The sequence below is a fragment of the Carlito syrichta genome, unplaced genomic scaffold, assembly GCF_000164805.1.
Source record: "Carlito syrichta isolate Samal-C Ts95f unplaced genomic scaffold, Tarsius_syrichta-2.0.1 Scaffold301542, whole genome shotgun sequence".
Taxonomy (NCBI): Eukaryota; Metazoa; Chordata; class Mammalia; order Primates; family Tarsiidae; genus Carlito; species Carlito syrichta.
In genome coordinates this window covers 1,793,883-1,811,880 of record NW_007245638.1, presented here as the reverse complement: position 1 = coordinate 1,811,880, position 17,998 = coordinate 1,793,883, and the positions used below count along the sequence as shown (strand labels likewise).

The 17,998-nt window shown below is 45.0% G+C and overlaps 1 protein-coding gene across 1 annotated transcript in view; it reads left to right on the top strand.

The window, feature by feature from the left end:
• SLIT3 (slit guidance ligand 3) overlaps positions 1 to 17,998 on the top strand; it is a 628,209-nt gene that overhangs the window by 51,875 nt on the left and 558,336 nt on the right. Inside the window, exon 3 of the mRNA XM_008054837.1 lies at positions 5,926 to 5,997. Within this exon, the coding sequence (XP_008053028.1) occupies positions 5,926 to 5,997 (72 nt within the window). The remainder of the gene's footprint in view (positions 1 to 5,925; positions 5,998 to 17,998) is intronic.

Genomic DNA, 17,998 nt, shown 5'->3' with positions numbered 1-17,998 from the left:
GGCCCCTTACCCTGTCCTTTGCATAGGAGGGGAAGAACTGAGCCCTGCCCCCTTCTTGACTTGTTTGTTAGTAAAGCAGATATGTCCAGACGCTGAGTGTACAAGAAGTTTCTGGAGGGTAAAGATAGACTCAGGCAAGCAGACCTTTGGAAGATACTGTTCACCCCAAAAAGGATGGCCTCCTAACCTAGGAAGCCTACCGATTATCATCAGGCTTCTATAGATGCCCACTTTTACCTTTTGATTTACTCATGAAATTCACTAGGCCCTTCGGGAAGGTTCCTTGGGTACCTGGTGCTGTGTTGGATGCTGCTGGAACACAACTCTTAAGGACCCTCAGAACTTAATGACAAGGTGAGACCCACACATACTAGTTGTGTATAATAAACAGCTATCCTGAATGTCATTATGCATAGTAATTAGAAGCCCAAGTTTAGCATTAGACATCTGGGTTCAAGTCCCACCAACATCATGTTGGCCAAGTTTGACTTTGGGCGAGTTCCTTAACCTCTTATGCCTCTGTTTCCTTATTATAGGGATATTCAGAACGTTGGCCTCTATGTGTTTCTGTGGAGATTAAATGAGGTAGTGCTTATGAATGGGTTAGTACTATGCCTGACTCATGGTTTTCGTTTGATTACCAACCACTGCTATTAGTTGTCAAAACATATATGAGTACTGTTATAGAAATCCTGAATCTAAACATATCACCTTCTGTGTGGTGTTCCTCCCTTCTCTATTCCTCTTATTAGTGATTGGTAATTTTGACTGATCAATTAGTTACCCATGCTGGGACCTTGGGAGCCACTTTGAATACCTCCACTCCTGACCCTCAGGTACAGTCACAAAACCCTGCTGATTATGCCTCCCATCTATCTCCTACATACCGGTACCACTCTCATCCTTAATCAGGTCTTCACACCGACACAGTGATTACTCAAGAGCCCTCTTAACTTATTTCCTTGCTTCTAATTTCACCCATTTCCAAACCAGATTTACTGCTATTGAGGAGAACTTTCTAAAATCCAAACCAGATGATCACGCTCTTGCTCAAATCCTTTCTATGGCTCCCTTTTACTCTGTAAAAGGCCAAGCACAAATCCTTTATTGTGACCCACAGACTCTCATGGTACAAACTCTGCCTAGTTGTACACCTTTATTTCTTATGTTCTCAAGTCACCTCCATGTTCCCTAAATGCTCATGGGTCTCCTGGTCCCCCATGAGACCTCCTAAACTCGAAACCACTTTCTTTGGGAAGCTTTCCTTGAACCAGGACTGGGCTTGCTGCCTCTCCGCTGTGATCCCACAACACTTTTGCTTACGAGTCATGGTGCAATTTTTTGTTTTCATGTCTATCTCCTCCACTGGTGCATGGCACTCTTAAAAAGGAAGGGATCGCTCCTTCTTCGTCATTGTATGGCCATGTTGAAAAATGACTGGAGAAATGGAAGAATGAATGGGCGGATGGTGGTTAGATGGACAGATAAATGAGTGATTGGATAGATGGGTGGGTGGATGGATGGATGGATGGATGTTCAGATGGATGGATAAATGCATGGTTGGTTAGATGGGTGAATGGATGAATGGATGGATGGATGGATAGTTAGTTAGATGGATGGATAAACGGATGAGTTCAACAAACAAAGTGATAAAAACATCTAGTTATATCTTACACCCTGGAACATCCAAGAAGGCCTTCAGAGGTTCCACAAAGACAAGGGTCTGTCTCCTGGAGCCTCATAGCTAAGGCCGAAAATAAGACCTAACACCTTAGTAGCCATGGGCTTTTGGCCTTTATGTTCCCCATTGTTTCAGCAGGAAAGCTGAGAAGTTTTGCTCTCAGAGAGATGGGGGATACCTGGATGGGCCTTACTTTATCATTGACCTAGCCCACATCCCGTTTGCTGACATCCTCGGTTCTATCCTCATATGGATCCCATTCCATATTATTCCCCCCTCAGGAATCACGGATTTACCTCCAGCTTGAATTGTGGCAGGAGACTTCCACCTCTGGGCCCAGAGTGACAGAGCAGCAGATGGCATGAGTGCACCTTGGCCAGGAGCCTCATCTGCAATGCAGTCCTTAACGTGTTTCTCCATCAGTAGAACAGCACATCTCATTCTGTTCATTTTCCTGCTCAGGACTGCCTTCATAGTGGCCACATGGGAAGTGCACCCTCATCAGCTTTTCGAGGAAGACCTTTCGGGCCAGGCTGTTCACTAAGTAAACATGAATAAATCCTAGAATGACCTGAAAATACAGCATCTTGTTCCTTCTGATACAGACTACCAGACCTGCCCCGGATGAGGGCTTGGTAAAGGGCCCCAAGGCTTTTGGGAGCAGAATCCAGCTGGCCACCCCAGAATCCTCACTCAGGGTTTATGAAGGAGTGGACAGAGCACAATTGGCTAAATTTGGTTACATTTTTTATTTTTGTCCAGCCACAAATACTGGCAAAGAACTGAAAATGTTTCCTTCCCTTCCAGGAGCCTCAGAGCCAACTGGTTTTATTTTTAGCTTCAACTCTGGTTTAAGGCTTTCAGCACTCTAAACACCCTACTCATTGTAGGCAGCCGCAGACTGGAATTTAGGAATTTTTACCTAGTTGTCTGAATGAAACTCTACTAGGCTTTGTCTAACTGACAATAGAGGGTGATTCCAGAGAGACCCACACAGAGACCCATTTCTTGCCTTGGGGACATCCAAGGGGGTCCTTTTCAGGAAAGACGGTGTTGACCCCAGCATGGATCATTGTCTAGGATGAGGTGGATGAAACCCTGGATGAAAAGCAGCAGAGTAAAGGGAAGAAAGGGAAAGAGGAAGAGAGTTGCCATATTGAAAGGCTTTAAGTACACAGTGGTTGAGAGTCAGAGCTCTGGAGTGAGAGGGCCTGGGTTCAGATCCTGCCACTACCACTTCTTCTTTTTTTTTTTTTTTTTGAGTTGGAATCTCACTCATTGCCCAAGCTGGAGTGCAATGGCACACTCACAGCCATCCCAGCGTTGACCTGCTGGATTCCAGCGATCCTTCTTCCTTAGCCTTCCAAGTAGTCAGAACTACAGGCGCATGCTACCACACCTGGCTAATTTTTGATTTATTGTAGAGACGAGGTCTTGCCAAGTTACCTGGCTGATCTCAAACCCACAGGCTCAGGAAATCCACTTGACTAGGCCTCCCAAAATGCGGGAATTACAGACTGAACCACTAAACCCGGCCACACTACCACTTCTTAATGCTGTAGTCTTGGGGATGTGTTAGACATCCCCAGGTTTCAGATTTCTTACCCATGAGATAGGATAAATAATAATACTTTCCTCAAACACCCCTGTATTTGGGATCCTGTCCATGCAGCGTGCAGCATGGTGCTTGACATGCAGGTAGTACTCAATCTACGTCATTGTTATTAAACTTGCCACACTCTTTCAGTGATGCTAAACACTTGTACATACACTGTGTCACTTAAGAATCACTATAGGCCTGGCTCAGTGGCTCAGCCTGTAATCCTAGCACTTTGGGGGACCGAGGCAAATGGATTGACTGAGCCCGCAGGTTTGAGATTGACGCGAGCAACTTGGCGAGACCTCATCTCTACAATAAATAAAAAATTAGTCTGGTGTGGTAGTGCACGCTTGTAGTCCCGGCTACTTGGAAGGCTGAGGTGGGAGGATTGCTGAAGCCTAGCTTGGGCGACGGAGTGAGACTCCAACTGAAAAAAAAAAAAAGAATCACTATAACCAAAGCTGTAGTGTCATTTTGAACATGGAAAACTGAGGTCCAAAGGGCCAGGTCACTTGCTCCAGATCTCTTAGTGTGATCATGATACAGCTAGACCTGAGCCCAGGGACCTGGCTCACCCCAAAGTCCTAATATCATGCTTTCCTCAGAACCGGTTGCTTCTACCTGTTATTGCTAACTTGAAACAAGAAACTAGATGCTCTTCCCTGAGCACCTCACCTTACACTTTGGTGACAGGCACACATGAAGAGCAGGCACTCGTTGCATTTGACAGAGCCCCAGTCAAATTCATAGAGACAGAAAATGGAATGGTGGTTGCCAGGGGCTGGGAGAGGGGTCATGGGGAGTTGTTGTTTAATAGGAACAAAGTTACAGTTTTGCAAGATGAAAAAGTTCTGGAGATCTGTTGCTCAACAATGTGAATATACTCAATACTACTGAGCTAACTGTACACTGAACAGATTGTTAAGATGGTAAATTTTGTGTTATATGATTTTACCACAATTTTTAAAAATAGAAAAACAAAAAAAGAGCACTGGTATAAGAGTCAGGCCTCCGTAGAGGGAGCAAGGAATTGGTTCTTATCTCATTCAACTCTCCAGCCCTGCCTCCTTCCAATCAGGAGTCTTGCGGTCAGCGTCACTGACCCACCCCTGCCCACATGCTGCGTGACCTGTCAGGGCTGAATGGCACACTTTTCGACAGGAGGCTTATTATATGAAGTCTCAAATGCTCCTCTTTCACATGCTTTGTCCTGTGTGACCTCCTTCTAGTCCCTTGGCCCTCTGAAGTTTTTGTCCACAGACCTAGGATGAAAGTTGGGGGGGAGGGGGAGAAATAGAAGCATAATCGCAAATAGTGAATTATGTCTGCTTGGTGGAGGAGGTGGGGGTCGGGTGGAGATCTCGGACTTTGGGGCCTGAAGCTGGGAAAAAGCTCACCTTTTTTGTTTTTCAATTTACTTAGTACTCAGATGGGGTACTCCTTAGCACTCATATAGTTATCCCATGTAATAAGTCATTCAGTTCAGTCTAGGGGGGGGAAATCCATCCAGGCTGTGAACTGCTCTTTGACTTTAGAAGGTTCTGGGGTCTGTGAGGTCTATGCTTTTGTAGCAGTTTGGGTGGTTTCCCCTTTTCCAGGATTAGGCTGTGTCAAGTCTTCAGGGCAGAGCTTAACACTCCCAAGAAAGCAGCCTTCATGGGGACTGCAACAATGACTCAGAGTCCTAAAATCTCAAGGTGGCCTTCTTTTCTGTAGGAATTTAGCATTGACCGTGCTCAGGAGAGACTCTGATGGCTCTGTTGGCCACCATTCAATTTGGGTCATCCCGACTGAGCTAAGTGTTTCCTCAAGCCGCATCGCATACCCAGACCTTGGTCCCTGACCCAGAACTGACTTCTCCATTGGGAACAGTAGGGACAGTGCCACAGGCCTACAAATACTGTTAGGGACCCATGAAAATGTCTTGATTTCTTTTAAAATTAGAGGGTAACTGAACTTCTAGGTAAAAATAAATGTTAATAATAATATTCGTATATTTGTTTTTACACCAACACCGTTGTAAAATGTAATCTTTAAAAAAGATGTTTATGGAGAAAGGAGCCTACTAAGGCAGAAGTGTCAAGGACCCATGGAAGCCTCAGTGCAGCCCTCCGCTGGTCTGTAGAGCCAGAATAGCAGGGATTCCATCTGGTCCCTCAACCCATGGTGATCTGCCATGCCCTCTTCCCCGTTCCTATGGCAACTGCTGTCTGCTCCCACCACCACCACCATTTAGGGTCTGAAACATTTTCTCTAATATCTCATTTATGTTTTTAGGGACATATTTCACATGCCAGTTACATCACTTGGTAATAGCTGTCCAGAGCTCATGGTGAGAAAAGTTCAAGAGTCTCGTCTTGGGTCCGTGGGAAAGAATGTTGTGATCAATTAGTGACGTCTGTCCGAGACTCGTGATGGAGCAGTGGCAGCCTGGCACGCGTGCTGTGTTTTGCTTCTGACTGACCTTTGCCTTGGATTCCCAACCTGACTACAAGCCCAACCAAGACAGAATATGCTACACACATATTGAAAGATCTGGAAGGAATCTTTTAATACTTGTTGATTGATTGAAGTGGTATCTGAATACATCTGATCCGATGTAATGATCCCTTTGACATCCTTTCGTTCTTTTGTTCCTCTTTAGGCGCCTGAACAAGAATAAGCTCCAAGTCCTTCCAGAATTGCTTTTCCAGAGCACGCCAAAGCTCACCAGACTGTGAGTAGAGTTGACTTGTGTTCTCTGCCTTGTGCCTTGCCTGGCATTGGTGACATGAAGAATGTGGTTGCCTCGGTGTGTGGAACCCTAGGCCGTGTGGACTTGGTGGTCAGGCCCTGGCATGGGGATTGACGTGGCAGGGCAGGGCTCTGACTTGGTGTGCTCCCCACCCCACACCTCCAGGCCTGACTTCTTACTCATTTTCTCAGAAGTCAGTGGCTTAAGTGGCCAGTAACAACTAGTGACTTGTGATAGTGGATCATTCCCCTGCAAGAAGGAAAGAAACTCTACCATTTAACATGGGTCTGAACCTACTTCAGGAAAATTTCTTGAGGAGGATTTGAGATGGATTTATTTACCCTAGACTGCCAGCAGTCTCAGTGGGCAATGGTTCAGAGTAAACATGGCAACCTCACCACCTTGATGGCTGGAGCAACTCTGGTTTTTTTTTCAACTTCCTACCACGGCCAGTCCAGGAACCCTGGCTCTCAAGGTCCATGATTTTTTGGGAAATGGAAGAAACATCTAGAATGTGTCTTTATCTTCTGCAATGGTCCAGGATATAACGCAGGGTGGGGATATTATGCTGAACATGTCTTCAGTGTGAGAGTTTGGAAGCCTAGGAGTGGGGTTGCACGTCAGGGTGGAGACTGTGATTCATGTATTGTGGGTGTCAGGCAAGTGCTAATTATTGACAGTGAACCTGAAATCTTGCTGGCAGAAGCTCGTATAGATCATGGGGTGACCTGGGTTGCCCAAGGCTCGACTTTCTGAATGAAACAATGCAGTGTGGGAACGCTTAGCAGTCAGGTAGTGAGATTTACAGCCTGGTCAGGAAGAGTCTGACATTGCTGGGGAGGCTCCCACGTTGTGGCCACCATTCTCCTTCCCAATAGGTGCGTTTAATGTCTACTTATGCAGTCAAACGCTGCATATAGGCTCTGGGATAAATTGGGAAATGTGAAACACATGTCTGTGTGTGCACTTAAGAATGAGCTCTGAATTAGGAATATATATTTATATGTGTCTGTACACACAGCCACACACACACACACACACACACACACACACACACACACAGAGAGAGAGAGAGAGAGAGAGAGAGAGAGAGAGAGAGAGAGAGAGAGAGAGAGACTATATACATATATTTATTTCAAAAGGGCACTTTGTTGGAACATGAAAGGCAAGGGTTGGCTGGTATTGCAGTTGACTTCCTTGCTGTCTCTAGGACACACCTGCACTTTGTCAAGGTCTCCTTTTGCTGTACACCTGGTTCCTCTGGCTCAGGCCACCTAGCTGTCTTTGCTGAAGGTAGGAAGAGATAGGTCTTTTCTTTTCACCCCTCCAGTCTGGATCTGCCTGAATGGGCTTTGGGGTGGAGGAAGTGCAATTCAGCATCCTTAGGATCTAGCAGAGCTGGATGAGCAATGCCAGATAGAATACAGAAACCACCCTTTTTGTGTCTTCCCTTGGCTGCCCTCTATGACTCTTCCTAAGATGCTCACCTAAGAGTCATCTTTCCACCCAGCACTGTGCTGTGCCTTTTCAATCTACTCTTAACTAAACGCCATGGCAGAGTGTATGCTCTTTATCTGGAATCTCAGCATCAGTGTCTAGGCACAGAGAAGGTGCCTGTGAGGTGGGAATGCTGGTCGACTTGCATGGGTGGGATCTGAGCATCCCAGCTGCTGAAGAGTGTCAGGTGGGCTGTTCTTGCTCAAACCTCCCTTGGCCATCAGGTGATGCCCATATTGTGCAGGACTGGTCTTGATCCAGGTAGAGTGCAAGTTTCAAATGGTGATAACAGGCCTCTGAAATGCTGAGGGCCAGGCATGGGGGCATGGGAGAACCCTGTGTTACGTCCTCACTGCCATTTACTTTTTTTTTTTCTTGAAAGTAGGATTTATTGAGAGGACAGAAAAGCTCATGAGTGGGAGGGGACCCAAGGGGTTGCCCTCACCGCCACTTTCTGAGAGAGCAAGGGACAGTCAGTTTCCCTTCTGTGCCTAAATATCCTCATCAGTAAAGGAAGATGCCCCCTCCTCCCTTCTACCTGCCTCACAGAGGAGCTGTAAGTATCCAATGACATCATGGTGTGCATGTGTTTTCTGGGGTTTAAAGATAACTATTGTTCCTCCCACATGTCCCGTCTTTACAACCTCAGTTTTTGATCTCCTTTCTATGGGAGCCATAAATAGACCAGGAGTTGCAATGAGTATTGAGATAGATTATACTGAGCTTTTGCTTCAAGCCAGAGAGCTGCAGCTGGGAAGGCAGGGATGGTGTTTGACGCATTTTTTGATATCCATCCCTTTTGGAGTCCCCAGCCATACACAGAGTACGGCACACATAGGCACTTAGTGATAGCTGAATGGGTGAATGAACAAATGAATGATAATAGACCTAGGGATAGAAACAATGCTCTCAGAGAACTTTAATTCTTTCATCCACCATTCATTCATTCACTCATTTACTCCTCCAGCAAGATCTTCCCTGGGTGCCTATTCCAGCCTGACTTCTGTGCTGGGCATTGAGCTGTTGACATGAAGGATACCCAGTTTTCTGTGTGCCCTATTCTGACACATTCTGAATGGCTGCCAAAAAGTTGAGAGCTAAATATAATTTTGTTGTTGTTATTGAAGCAGCTATATTAGCCCAGGTTTGGGCTGTCTTCAGCAATCCCTTTTTCTCTCTGGGCTTGATCTTTGATTTTCTTAATGGCCCTCTTGTGTCTTTGTCTTATTTTGTCAGCCACTCCAGAGCCTTTTTGGAGGTAAGCAGGGTACAGATTAGAAACCAGCAAATGTGCAATCATGAGTGTGTCTACATATGCCACAGGCTTTGTTTGAAAGAGCACTGCATCTCAATAGACAGCGAGCTGTGTCTCATGCCCTCTGTGGATGCTGTGTGGCCAGCTATTGCAGAGCGTACTACGGCAGATAAATAGAACTTCTGGACACAATTTATATTATTAGTCTTATAGGCAAAAAACCCTTAATGTTCAGTGTTTACTCAAAGAACACCTTTTGGAAAGTCTAAGGTCATGTAATAAAACATGTTTTGAGGCCGGGCACGGTGGCTCAAGCCTGTAATCCTAGCACTTTAGGAGGCCAAGGTGAGGGGATTGCCTGAGCCCACGGGTTCGAGAACAGCCTGGACAACTTGGCGAGACCTCATCTCTACAATAATCAAAATATTAGCCGGGTGTGGTAGCATGCACCTTTAGTTCTAGCTACTTGGAAGGATGAGGCGGGAGGATCACCTGAGTCCAGCAGGTCGACACTGAGGTGGCCATAAACGTGCCACTGCATACCAGCCTGAGAGAGGGAGTAAGACTCCAACTCAAAAACAACAACAACAAAAACAGGCTTCAAATGGTAGTGGAAAAGGAAAGAATACCTATTGAGAGCCTATGCTATGATAATAACACTACTATCAACTGACAAAAATGCCACTAAAGTTAGCTTAACCCTAAGAGGAAATATATCAGTTAATGTAATAACACTCCTAACTAGCAACTGACAAAAATGCCACTAAAGTTATTTTAACTCTAAGAGGAAATGAATCAATTCATGTAACTGATAAGTTCAGTAGTGGTTATGGATGGCTGAGGAACAACTGGATCTAGGGGCTTGATACTGTCATTATGATTTATCTTACTCCCTCTGTCCCCTGGGGCAGTGAACATACTCATAAGCTAGTGCAAAAGACTCACTATGCACTAATTCAGCAATTCCGGTGGAGAGTGACTTTGTCACCGTCCTGCAGGAAAGAGCTGAGGGTAGGCACCCATTTACTTAGCTCAGCCACGTGCCTGTGTCTAAGTGAATCACTGTTGCTCATGAGATGATGTCCTCTGATAATTAGGCTTGGGCCATGTGTTCATCCCAATTGTTTGGGAATGAGGGTGCATATGCAATGGGTTCCCCACAGGAAAGGGGAACTTGTGAACACAGGACAGGAAAAGATGTGTGAAATGTGAAAACACCAGATGTCTATGAGTGTATTGAGCTTCTACATAGTTCCCCGTGCTTTAACTGAGAGCTTTGAATCTTCAAAGTAGCACTTTAAGATAAAACACAAGCAAATGCCTTGAGTGCCAGGTGTTATTCTGAGCACTTAACGCCTGTTAACTAATTGTTTCTCCTCATAACCCTGTGGGGTAGGTACTATGGTTAGTACTGTTCTATAGATGTGAAACCAAGGCACAAAAAGGTTAAAGAACTTACACAATATCATACAGCTACTCAGTGACAGAAGCAGATTCAAATTTGGATAACCTGACTCCGGAGTCTGTTTGTCTTTGCTGTGATGTCTCAACCAGTGCTTCATTTTACAGAAGAGGAAATTAAAGCTCAGAGAGTTTAGATTACTTGTCCATACATCGCATGTTTCTGAGAATCAGCACTGTTCTGAGCACTTTGTCTCAATGCTTAGATTTAACCTTCACACCAACCCTGCAAAGAGAATCGTTATTAATCTATTTCTGAAGCTTGGGCGGGTTATCTCACTTACCCATAGTTGAATAACCGGGATACAATGAAACTGGGACACAGTATACGTCTGTGTCTCTGCAAAGTCCTGCGTTTTCTAGCATACCACACTGCCATGCTAACTGTTGTGGTGGGCTGAAGCTATGCTAAAAAGGATTGGAAATGAACCTGTTGTAGATCCAAGAGCTTCTCTCAGGCCTTTGCAGGTTACCCTCCCCCTCCCACCCCTAGCCAGCACTGTCTAATGCCTGTGCATATTAATGGTGTGTCTGTCCTCTTATTTTGTTCTCAGGTGCATAAGCATGAACCATAGAATCCTAGAACTTGGAAGTATCCCAAGTTTTGGGTGATATCGCTGTGGTCTGCAAAACGCCCAGCAAAGTTTGTGCCATGCCTTGGCACTGAACAGATGAAGCTCATGAGGCTGTCGAGTGGAGGGATTGGGCTTCTGCTCTTTCTAGGCTTTTTCAGCACCTGACCCAGAGCTGAGGGTTGGAGGGGCCAGGGAAGTGAACTTTGTTCCCTGAGACCTTGGGCAAGTTAGTTACCTTTACTAGGGGGCTCTTCATCAGTAAAACAGGCAATAATAGGACCTACCTCTCTTTATGTTGTTGTGAGGATAAATGGAGATTATCCATGAGCAACAATTAGCATTAAATGTAGTACTCAATGGACGATGGCTATGATTAACTTGGACTAGCTGACTGCTGGGAATGGTGCGCGTGCCAGGGCTTTGGGCTCTCTGGCATGAACATCTCAGCACCCAGGGAAGAGTCCAGGCTCCAACATAGTTGAGGGTTGAATGAGTACTGTGATTGGAGTAGAGAGACCTGGGTCATCAGGCTGGCTGTGCCACTCACAAACTGTGTGGCCCAAGGCATGTGACTTAGCCCCTCTGGGCTTCCACTGTGGGTAGAGGACAGGATGGAATGCGATCTGTTATATGCCTATAGGCTATTGATTTCTCCTTTTCGCATCCCCTTTCAGCTTTTCCTTCCACATGCCCATGGGAGAGGCAGTGAAGAATTTCTGGTTATTTAAAGGCTGAGTGGTTAATGTTGACAGAAATTTCATGGAAGGAGCAAAGAGCATGGTGCAAACGGTGATTAAAAACCCACTGCATTTTACTGGATTAGAGCGCTTTGGAGGGGCTAGGGACACATGGTTCACAACTAATTTTTTGCATTTGACTTTGCCATACGAAGATGAGCAGACCATGGGGCACCTGACCTGGATTCTGGCCCAAAGAATCTGTTCAGTAGTTGGTTATGGCTGAAAACTCTTAGCCGCATACCCCGTACTAGTGGTAGGATGGAGGGCTCCGGTTATTCTCCATTCAGTTCTATGAGGTATTTGACAGCTTTAAAAAATGCCACCGGGACTAAACCTGCTGTCACTCACTTGGGGCAGTGGAGTTGCAAGCCACGTGTAAAGTTAATCCCCAGGCTGCTGAAAACAATATGAGATGTGGCCAAACCAACCTTGCCCGAGTCACTGGGGCTGTTATCAAGGTGGAGCAGCTTTTCTACCAGAGAGTTTAAGGCTGTCAGCCTGCAGCTTCCGAGGAACTTGCTTCCCGTGAACAAGCTTCCTCTGAACTCGTTATTGCCGATCTGTACCCGTCTTCGTATTTACCATTTTCTGCTTTTATCACAGATGTCAAGTATACATGCTCCAGGCCCAAACAAACTGGAAGCAGCTTTCCGAAACGTGATCTGGTATCTCTTTGAGTCAGTTCAATAGGAGACCAAAAAACAGGAACTTTGGAGCCAGACAGATCTGGGTTTGACTCTTACTCTCTGGTGACCTGGGCAAGTGACCTCAACTTTCTCAGTCTCACGTTGGTTAGCTATACAATAGGGAGGATAATCAGAGTTCTGTAGGAGAGTTCTTGGGCTGCCATGACAAAATATCACAGACTGGTTGGTTTAAACAACAGAAATTTCTTTTCTCACAGCTCTGGAGGCTGGAAGTCTGAAATTAAGACATGGTGGCTTGCAACTCCACTGCCCCAAGTGAGTGACAATCTCTCCTTGGCTTGAATATGGCCAACTTCTCCCTGTGCCTTTACATGGTCTTGCCCCTGTGCGTGTCTGTGTCCTAATCTCTTCTTACAAAGACTCTGATGATATTGGATGGGGTCCCACCCTAATCACATCATTTTAACTTAATCATCTCTTTAACAGCCAAATCTTCAAATGCGGTTACGTTCTGAGGTACTGGGGGTTAGAGCTTAAATATATTAGTCTGGCGGGGAGGGGGGAAGCACAATTCAGCTGTTATCAGTTCCCAAATAAGTATTGCATATTTACTATGGGTCAGGTGCTCCGTGAAGTGTTTCACATATATTCTCTTACTTGATCTCTTAGACAATTACCCAAGGTCACAGAGTCAGTAACTGGCAGAGCCGAAGTTCAAACCCAAGTCAGGACTTCAAGAACCCCCATTCCTAACCATGGTGTCTATATCGTAGTTATGAGAAATGAGTAACTAGTTAAAGTGCCAGATGCCTGTCAGGGCCTAGTGAATTTGAGTTCTTTTATCTCTTTGAAGCCCTGAATGAGACCAGGCGTGATGTATGATGGGCTGGATACCTCTAGGTAGCACTTTCTACCACTCACAGATCCCTCTGCAGCCACCTTAGTCTACCAATTCTGCACTAAACTTTAAAACATAACTACATGGAATATGTGTCTCCATAAAACTCTGCATTGATGTGAAACAGTGCTATAAAAGTGAAAAACCAGTGGAGAAAACAAAAACCATGCTACCCAATTTTCCAGCGGAGTAATGATAACAGCGTACTGGGAAAACCAATCTGACAGGAGGGTGGGGTTTTCAGAGATGCCCATCTGCCCAAAGCTGCGTCCTGAGACCTGCTCCCCTACCACGCTAGACTGGCTAGCAGAGGCCAGGGACAGTCAGACCACCAGCCTCACCATCTCAGGCTGGGGTCTCTTTTTTCAGGAACACAGTCATCCAAAGCTCAGGGAAAATGTCCCTGCAAGCCGAGTCTCTGGTTCCTCCCCCAACCCCTGAACACTGCAGTGAGGCCAGCCTTCTGTTTGCTCTGTGTCACGCTTCATCAACTTTAAGGTTTGTCTTGTGTTTGAAGACAGGGTTAGCTTTAATCTGCACGTGGACAGATAATGGATTATGGGGGTGTCATGTGCTCTCTCTGTAGTACCTCAAGTCGGAGCCTGCAGAGAAGGCCTGGGAAGTGTCCTCTTTCCTCTCCTCCACTGAGGGTGTATCCGGCTGACTGCAGAAGCTGGTGGGCTTATCCACAGAGTTGATTTCAAGGCTAATATTTCTGAATTGTCTTGTAGGTTCTCACAGCATAGAATTTTTGAACTAGGAATAAAAGTGGTCTAAGCCAGTGTTTCTCAAACTTTACTGGGTGTCTGAACACCTGGGGATCTTGTTAAAATGTGAATTCTGATTATAAATGTCTGGAGGGGACCTAAGAACCTGCATTTCTAACCAACTCCCAAGTGACGCTGCTGACCTAGGACCACACTTCGCAGAGCAAGGATCTAGGTTACAGTTGAATCTCAGATTAAGCATGTAGAAAAAACTCACTTGAGATGATGGTTAAAATGCTGTTTCCCAGACCCTGCATCCGGGAAGTCTGGTTTGAACTGAGGGATTTGACTTTGGAAATAGTCACTCTGGGTGACACTGGTGTATGTCACTCATGGGGCATACTTTAAGAACACGGATCTAGTGTAGCCTCCATTATTTTACAAATTTGGGGGGAAGGAAGGAACCAAATGTTTTTTGAGCACCTGCTTTGTGTTGGGCACCTTATGCATATGACAACTCCTTTGTTCCTCTCAAGAATCCTGCAAGGAAGGTATTTTTATGCCTGCTACATGAATGAAGAAACCGACACTTTAACCAACTCCCCAGGAATAAACCCAGGTCTATCTAACCTCCTCACCTCCTCATTTCCTATAGGTTTTAACCCCTACCTTATCATGCTTTCTATGCTGAAATATACCTTAAGAGGGATGGAGAGAGGAGAGAAAACAATCACTGATTTATGAAGTTTTGATAGTTCAGTATTTTGAACTTGTATTGTCATAGGAGCATATATGAGCACATACTTGATCTGAGATCCAGGGTATTAAGACTTGAAATATTAAAAGAAAAAAATTATAGGTTTAAAAATACATACTAGCAAGTAGACCTTTGTAAATGCCTTACAATCTATCGAAGGTAAAGTTGGGTTTTACATTTTGAGTCCTTTGTGCCAACAGAAGAGTTTCCTAAAGAGATCAGGCAATACTTGCACCGAGAACATTCTGCCAGCTTGAAAATTGTTTTTAAATTTTTTTTAAGAAGGAAAGAAAAGCAAGCTGTGACTTTACAATGCTTTGGAATTACAGAATATGCTTGTAATTTTTACAATTCTTCACAGACTTCTTTGCCACATCTGGTTGATATTACTGGCAGGGATATATGGGGGAATAAACCATGGGCTGGAATGTGAAACATCCCACAAAATGAGTTTCTTATAGGTTGCTGCATAAAACATTTTGAGTCTCCCTCTCTTTGGAAGGGTAGCTTAAGTGATTTCATGGATTTAGTATTTTCTTTGGTTCGAAGGTAAGAGTTTCTGCTGGTTTACTTGATGTGCCTTCCAAGATGGTTTTCCAAAGATGTTTACATCCTTCTAGAGTCATGTCATGCACCAGAGTAAGAAAAACCACTCTCCAGGGAAAGCAGGCCAACCTTTGGTGAACAACACTGGACCAGTGGTGATAATGGGGCAACCCTGGGACTGACTGGATTGCTGCAGGAAAGGAAGAACGTGGGGAGAAAGGGTTATCTGTGTGAGGGCTTCAGAACCCTGCTGAATCTTAGCTATGGTAGTGCATCGAACAACTGATGGAAGACAAGCTGACCTTCTCGTCCATACATCTGAAAACCTCCTGGATGGGTACACATTCTTCATTGGATATGAAAATAGTAAGTTAGGAAAATGGAAAAACAAACACCCAGCTGATACCTGGAACTTAGTCAGTTCCCTGGTGGTGACATTCCTGCTCAATTTCTGGGAAGAGAACTGTGTGACCAGGGACAACTAAAGCATCGTTGAATACTTACTGTGTGTGTGTCATGCCAATATGCTGGTTGTTGGGATGCTGAGTATAGAACCCAGAAATGTCTGATCTGATCCCAAAGGGTGTGAATATGGGCTTCTTGCCACCTGGCTCCTTCTCAGCCTTCGTTGGCCGGGACCCACCTGTGGAGTTGGAACCTTGACAGCTGAGCCCTTTCTGCACAATACCAATGCTGCTCTCAGCACCCTGTGGTGTGCAGTGGGGTCGGCCAGCCTAGGCAGGGTTTTGTAGCCATCACCAAGGGTGCTGGAATAAAGAGTGTGTTATTTGTTAAGACTGAGATGAGAGGCCTGCCTTCTCCCACAGTGTGGGTCCCACACCATGAGATCCTCATTCTCCCTATCTGGCATTAGAAACTGCCTGAGGAATTAAACGTTAGGAAAATCCTATTTTGTATATAGAAAAATATCTTTTGAGGTGGGCAGACCACAAACACATGTTCTTCAATTGTCTGAATGATGCAAATATACCCACATCTAATAATCTTGAGGTATTTGTTCTTGAACCATTTTCAGCATCAGCAGAAACATTTCTAAAGTGTCTAATCGTCTCTTATTTTCAGTCAACATTTGAGACACTCTCCGGTGGACAAATAGAATTTTAATTTGATGCCCCAAATTTTAGCATAATCTCAAATCACCAGAAACATCTGTAACTTTGTCTTTCTTCTGACTTTTCTATGGACTTGGTATCCTGGATTGGAACATCAAATTCCATTTGTAAGGTTTGCAGTTCATTTACAGAGTCCTGGAGGTTGAGGGCTGTAATGAAAGTGTTGACACAATACTAACAACAGCAAAGCTATGATAACACAGCACTGTCCAAACCAAATAGAAATGGAGAAGTTTAAGTCAATTTCACGCTCCTTGCCTGAATTTGGTGTGCAGGACCTGAGTTTTTGATTCATGGTTTAGAATAATATTTTAATGTTTTATTCATGAAGTTTCTTTCTTCCCATGATTCCTTTTCTAATTCTCCTCACCCTGCTTATGGTGATGAAGCCTGCTTGGAAGTGTAGCTTCCTCATTGGCACTGCCTCTTGCATAGCCAAAACCTCTGCCCACGGTCTGCCAGGCAGAGTCTCCTGCTATCGAACTGGTGATCTGGTCTCTCATGGAGTATCTGAGGCTCTGGACTTGAATTTGTAGTCAGTGAATCAGCTTTTGAATGAAATATACATTGAGTCATGCCAACATTTCTCTAAGCAAAGGGAGCATCTTGACTTTTGGAGGCAAAATGCTCTATCTAAGGGAGAAAAATGGGATTTCCAAGAGGGCAAAAGGGTCACCTAGGCCTGATCTCCTCCATCTCAGCCTCATTCAGTTTGGAATTTGTGAAACTCTCTGCTGTGGATCAAGACGCTCAGGGAAACCTAATTTCAACCATTTTTTAAGCTGAAAACCAGTGGTAGCAATCTAGAAAGAAATACATGATTGTCCTTTTTTTCTTTTTTCTTTTTTTTTGAGTCTCACGCTGTCACTTCGGCTAGGGTGCTGTGGCACGATCACAACGATCATGGATCACAGCAGCCTCACCTACTGGGCTCCGGCAGTCCTTCTTCCTCAGCATCCCGAGTAGCTGGGACTTCAAGCATGCACCACCATGCCTGGCTAATTTTCTTCTTCTTCTCCTTTTTCTTTTTTTTCTTTTTGTACAAACATTTCACTATGTTACCAAGGCTGGTTTCGAACTCCTGGGCTCAAGCAGTCCACCCACTTCGGCCTCCCAAAGTGCTGGGATGGCAGGCATAAGCTGCACCTGGCCCATCAGTTTTATTGATATCATTGCCCTAATCATCTCCTTCCTGTATCTTTTTGTCTCCCACTCTATGCCTACTGTTTTTCAAAAGCACATCACATACAAAGACATAGAACATATCACACACATCATATAAAACCTTCTCTTGGCCAGGCTCAGTGGCTCAGCCTGTAATCCCAGCACTTTGGGAGGCTGAGGCAAGCAGATTTCCTGAGCCCACAGATTCAAGACCAGCCCAGGCAACTCGGTGAGACCTCGTCTCTACAATAAATCAAAAATTAACCGGGTGTGGTAGCGCATGCCTGTAGTTCCGGCTACTTGGATGGCTGAGGCGGAAAGATCACCTGAGCCCATCAGGTCGATGCTGGTGTGGCCATGAGTGTGCCACTGCACTCCAGCCTGGGCGACACAGTGATACTCCAACAACAACAACAACAAAACCTCTTTACAGGAGAATCCCAGACAGATAAATGAAGATCCCTTCTGGGTTACCAAATCAAAGCACAGATACAATTTCACTTAAGTGAATAATACTGACTATTAAATTAGCTAAACTTATTGAGCAATGCTGTGATGAGATATCAGGGGTTAGACAGGCAGCAGCAGTGTTGGTGGGAGGAG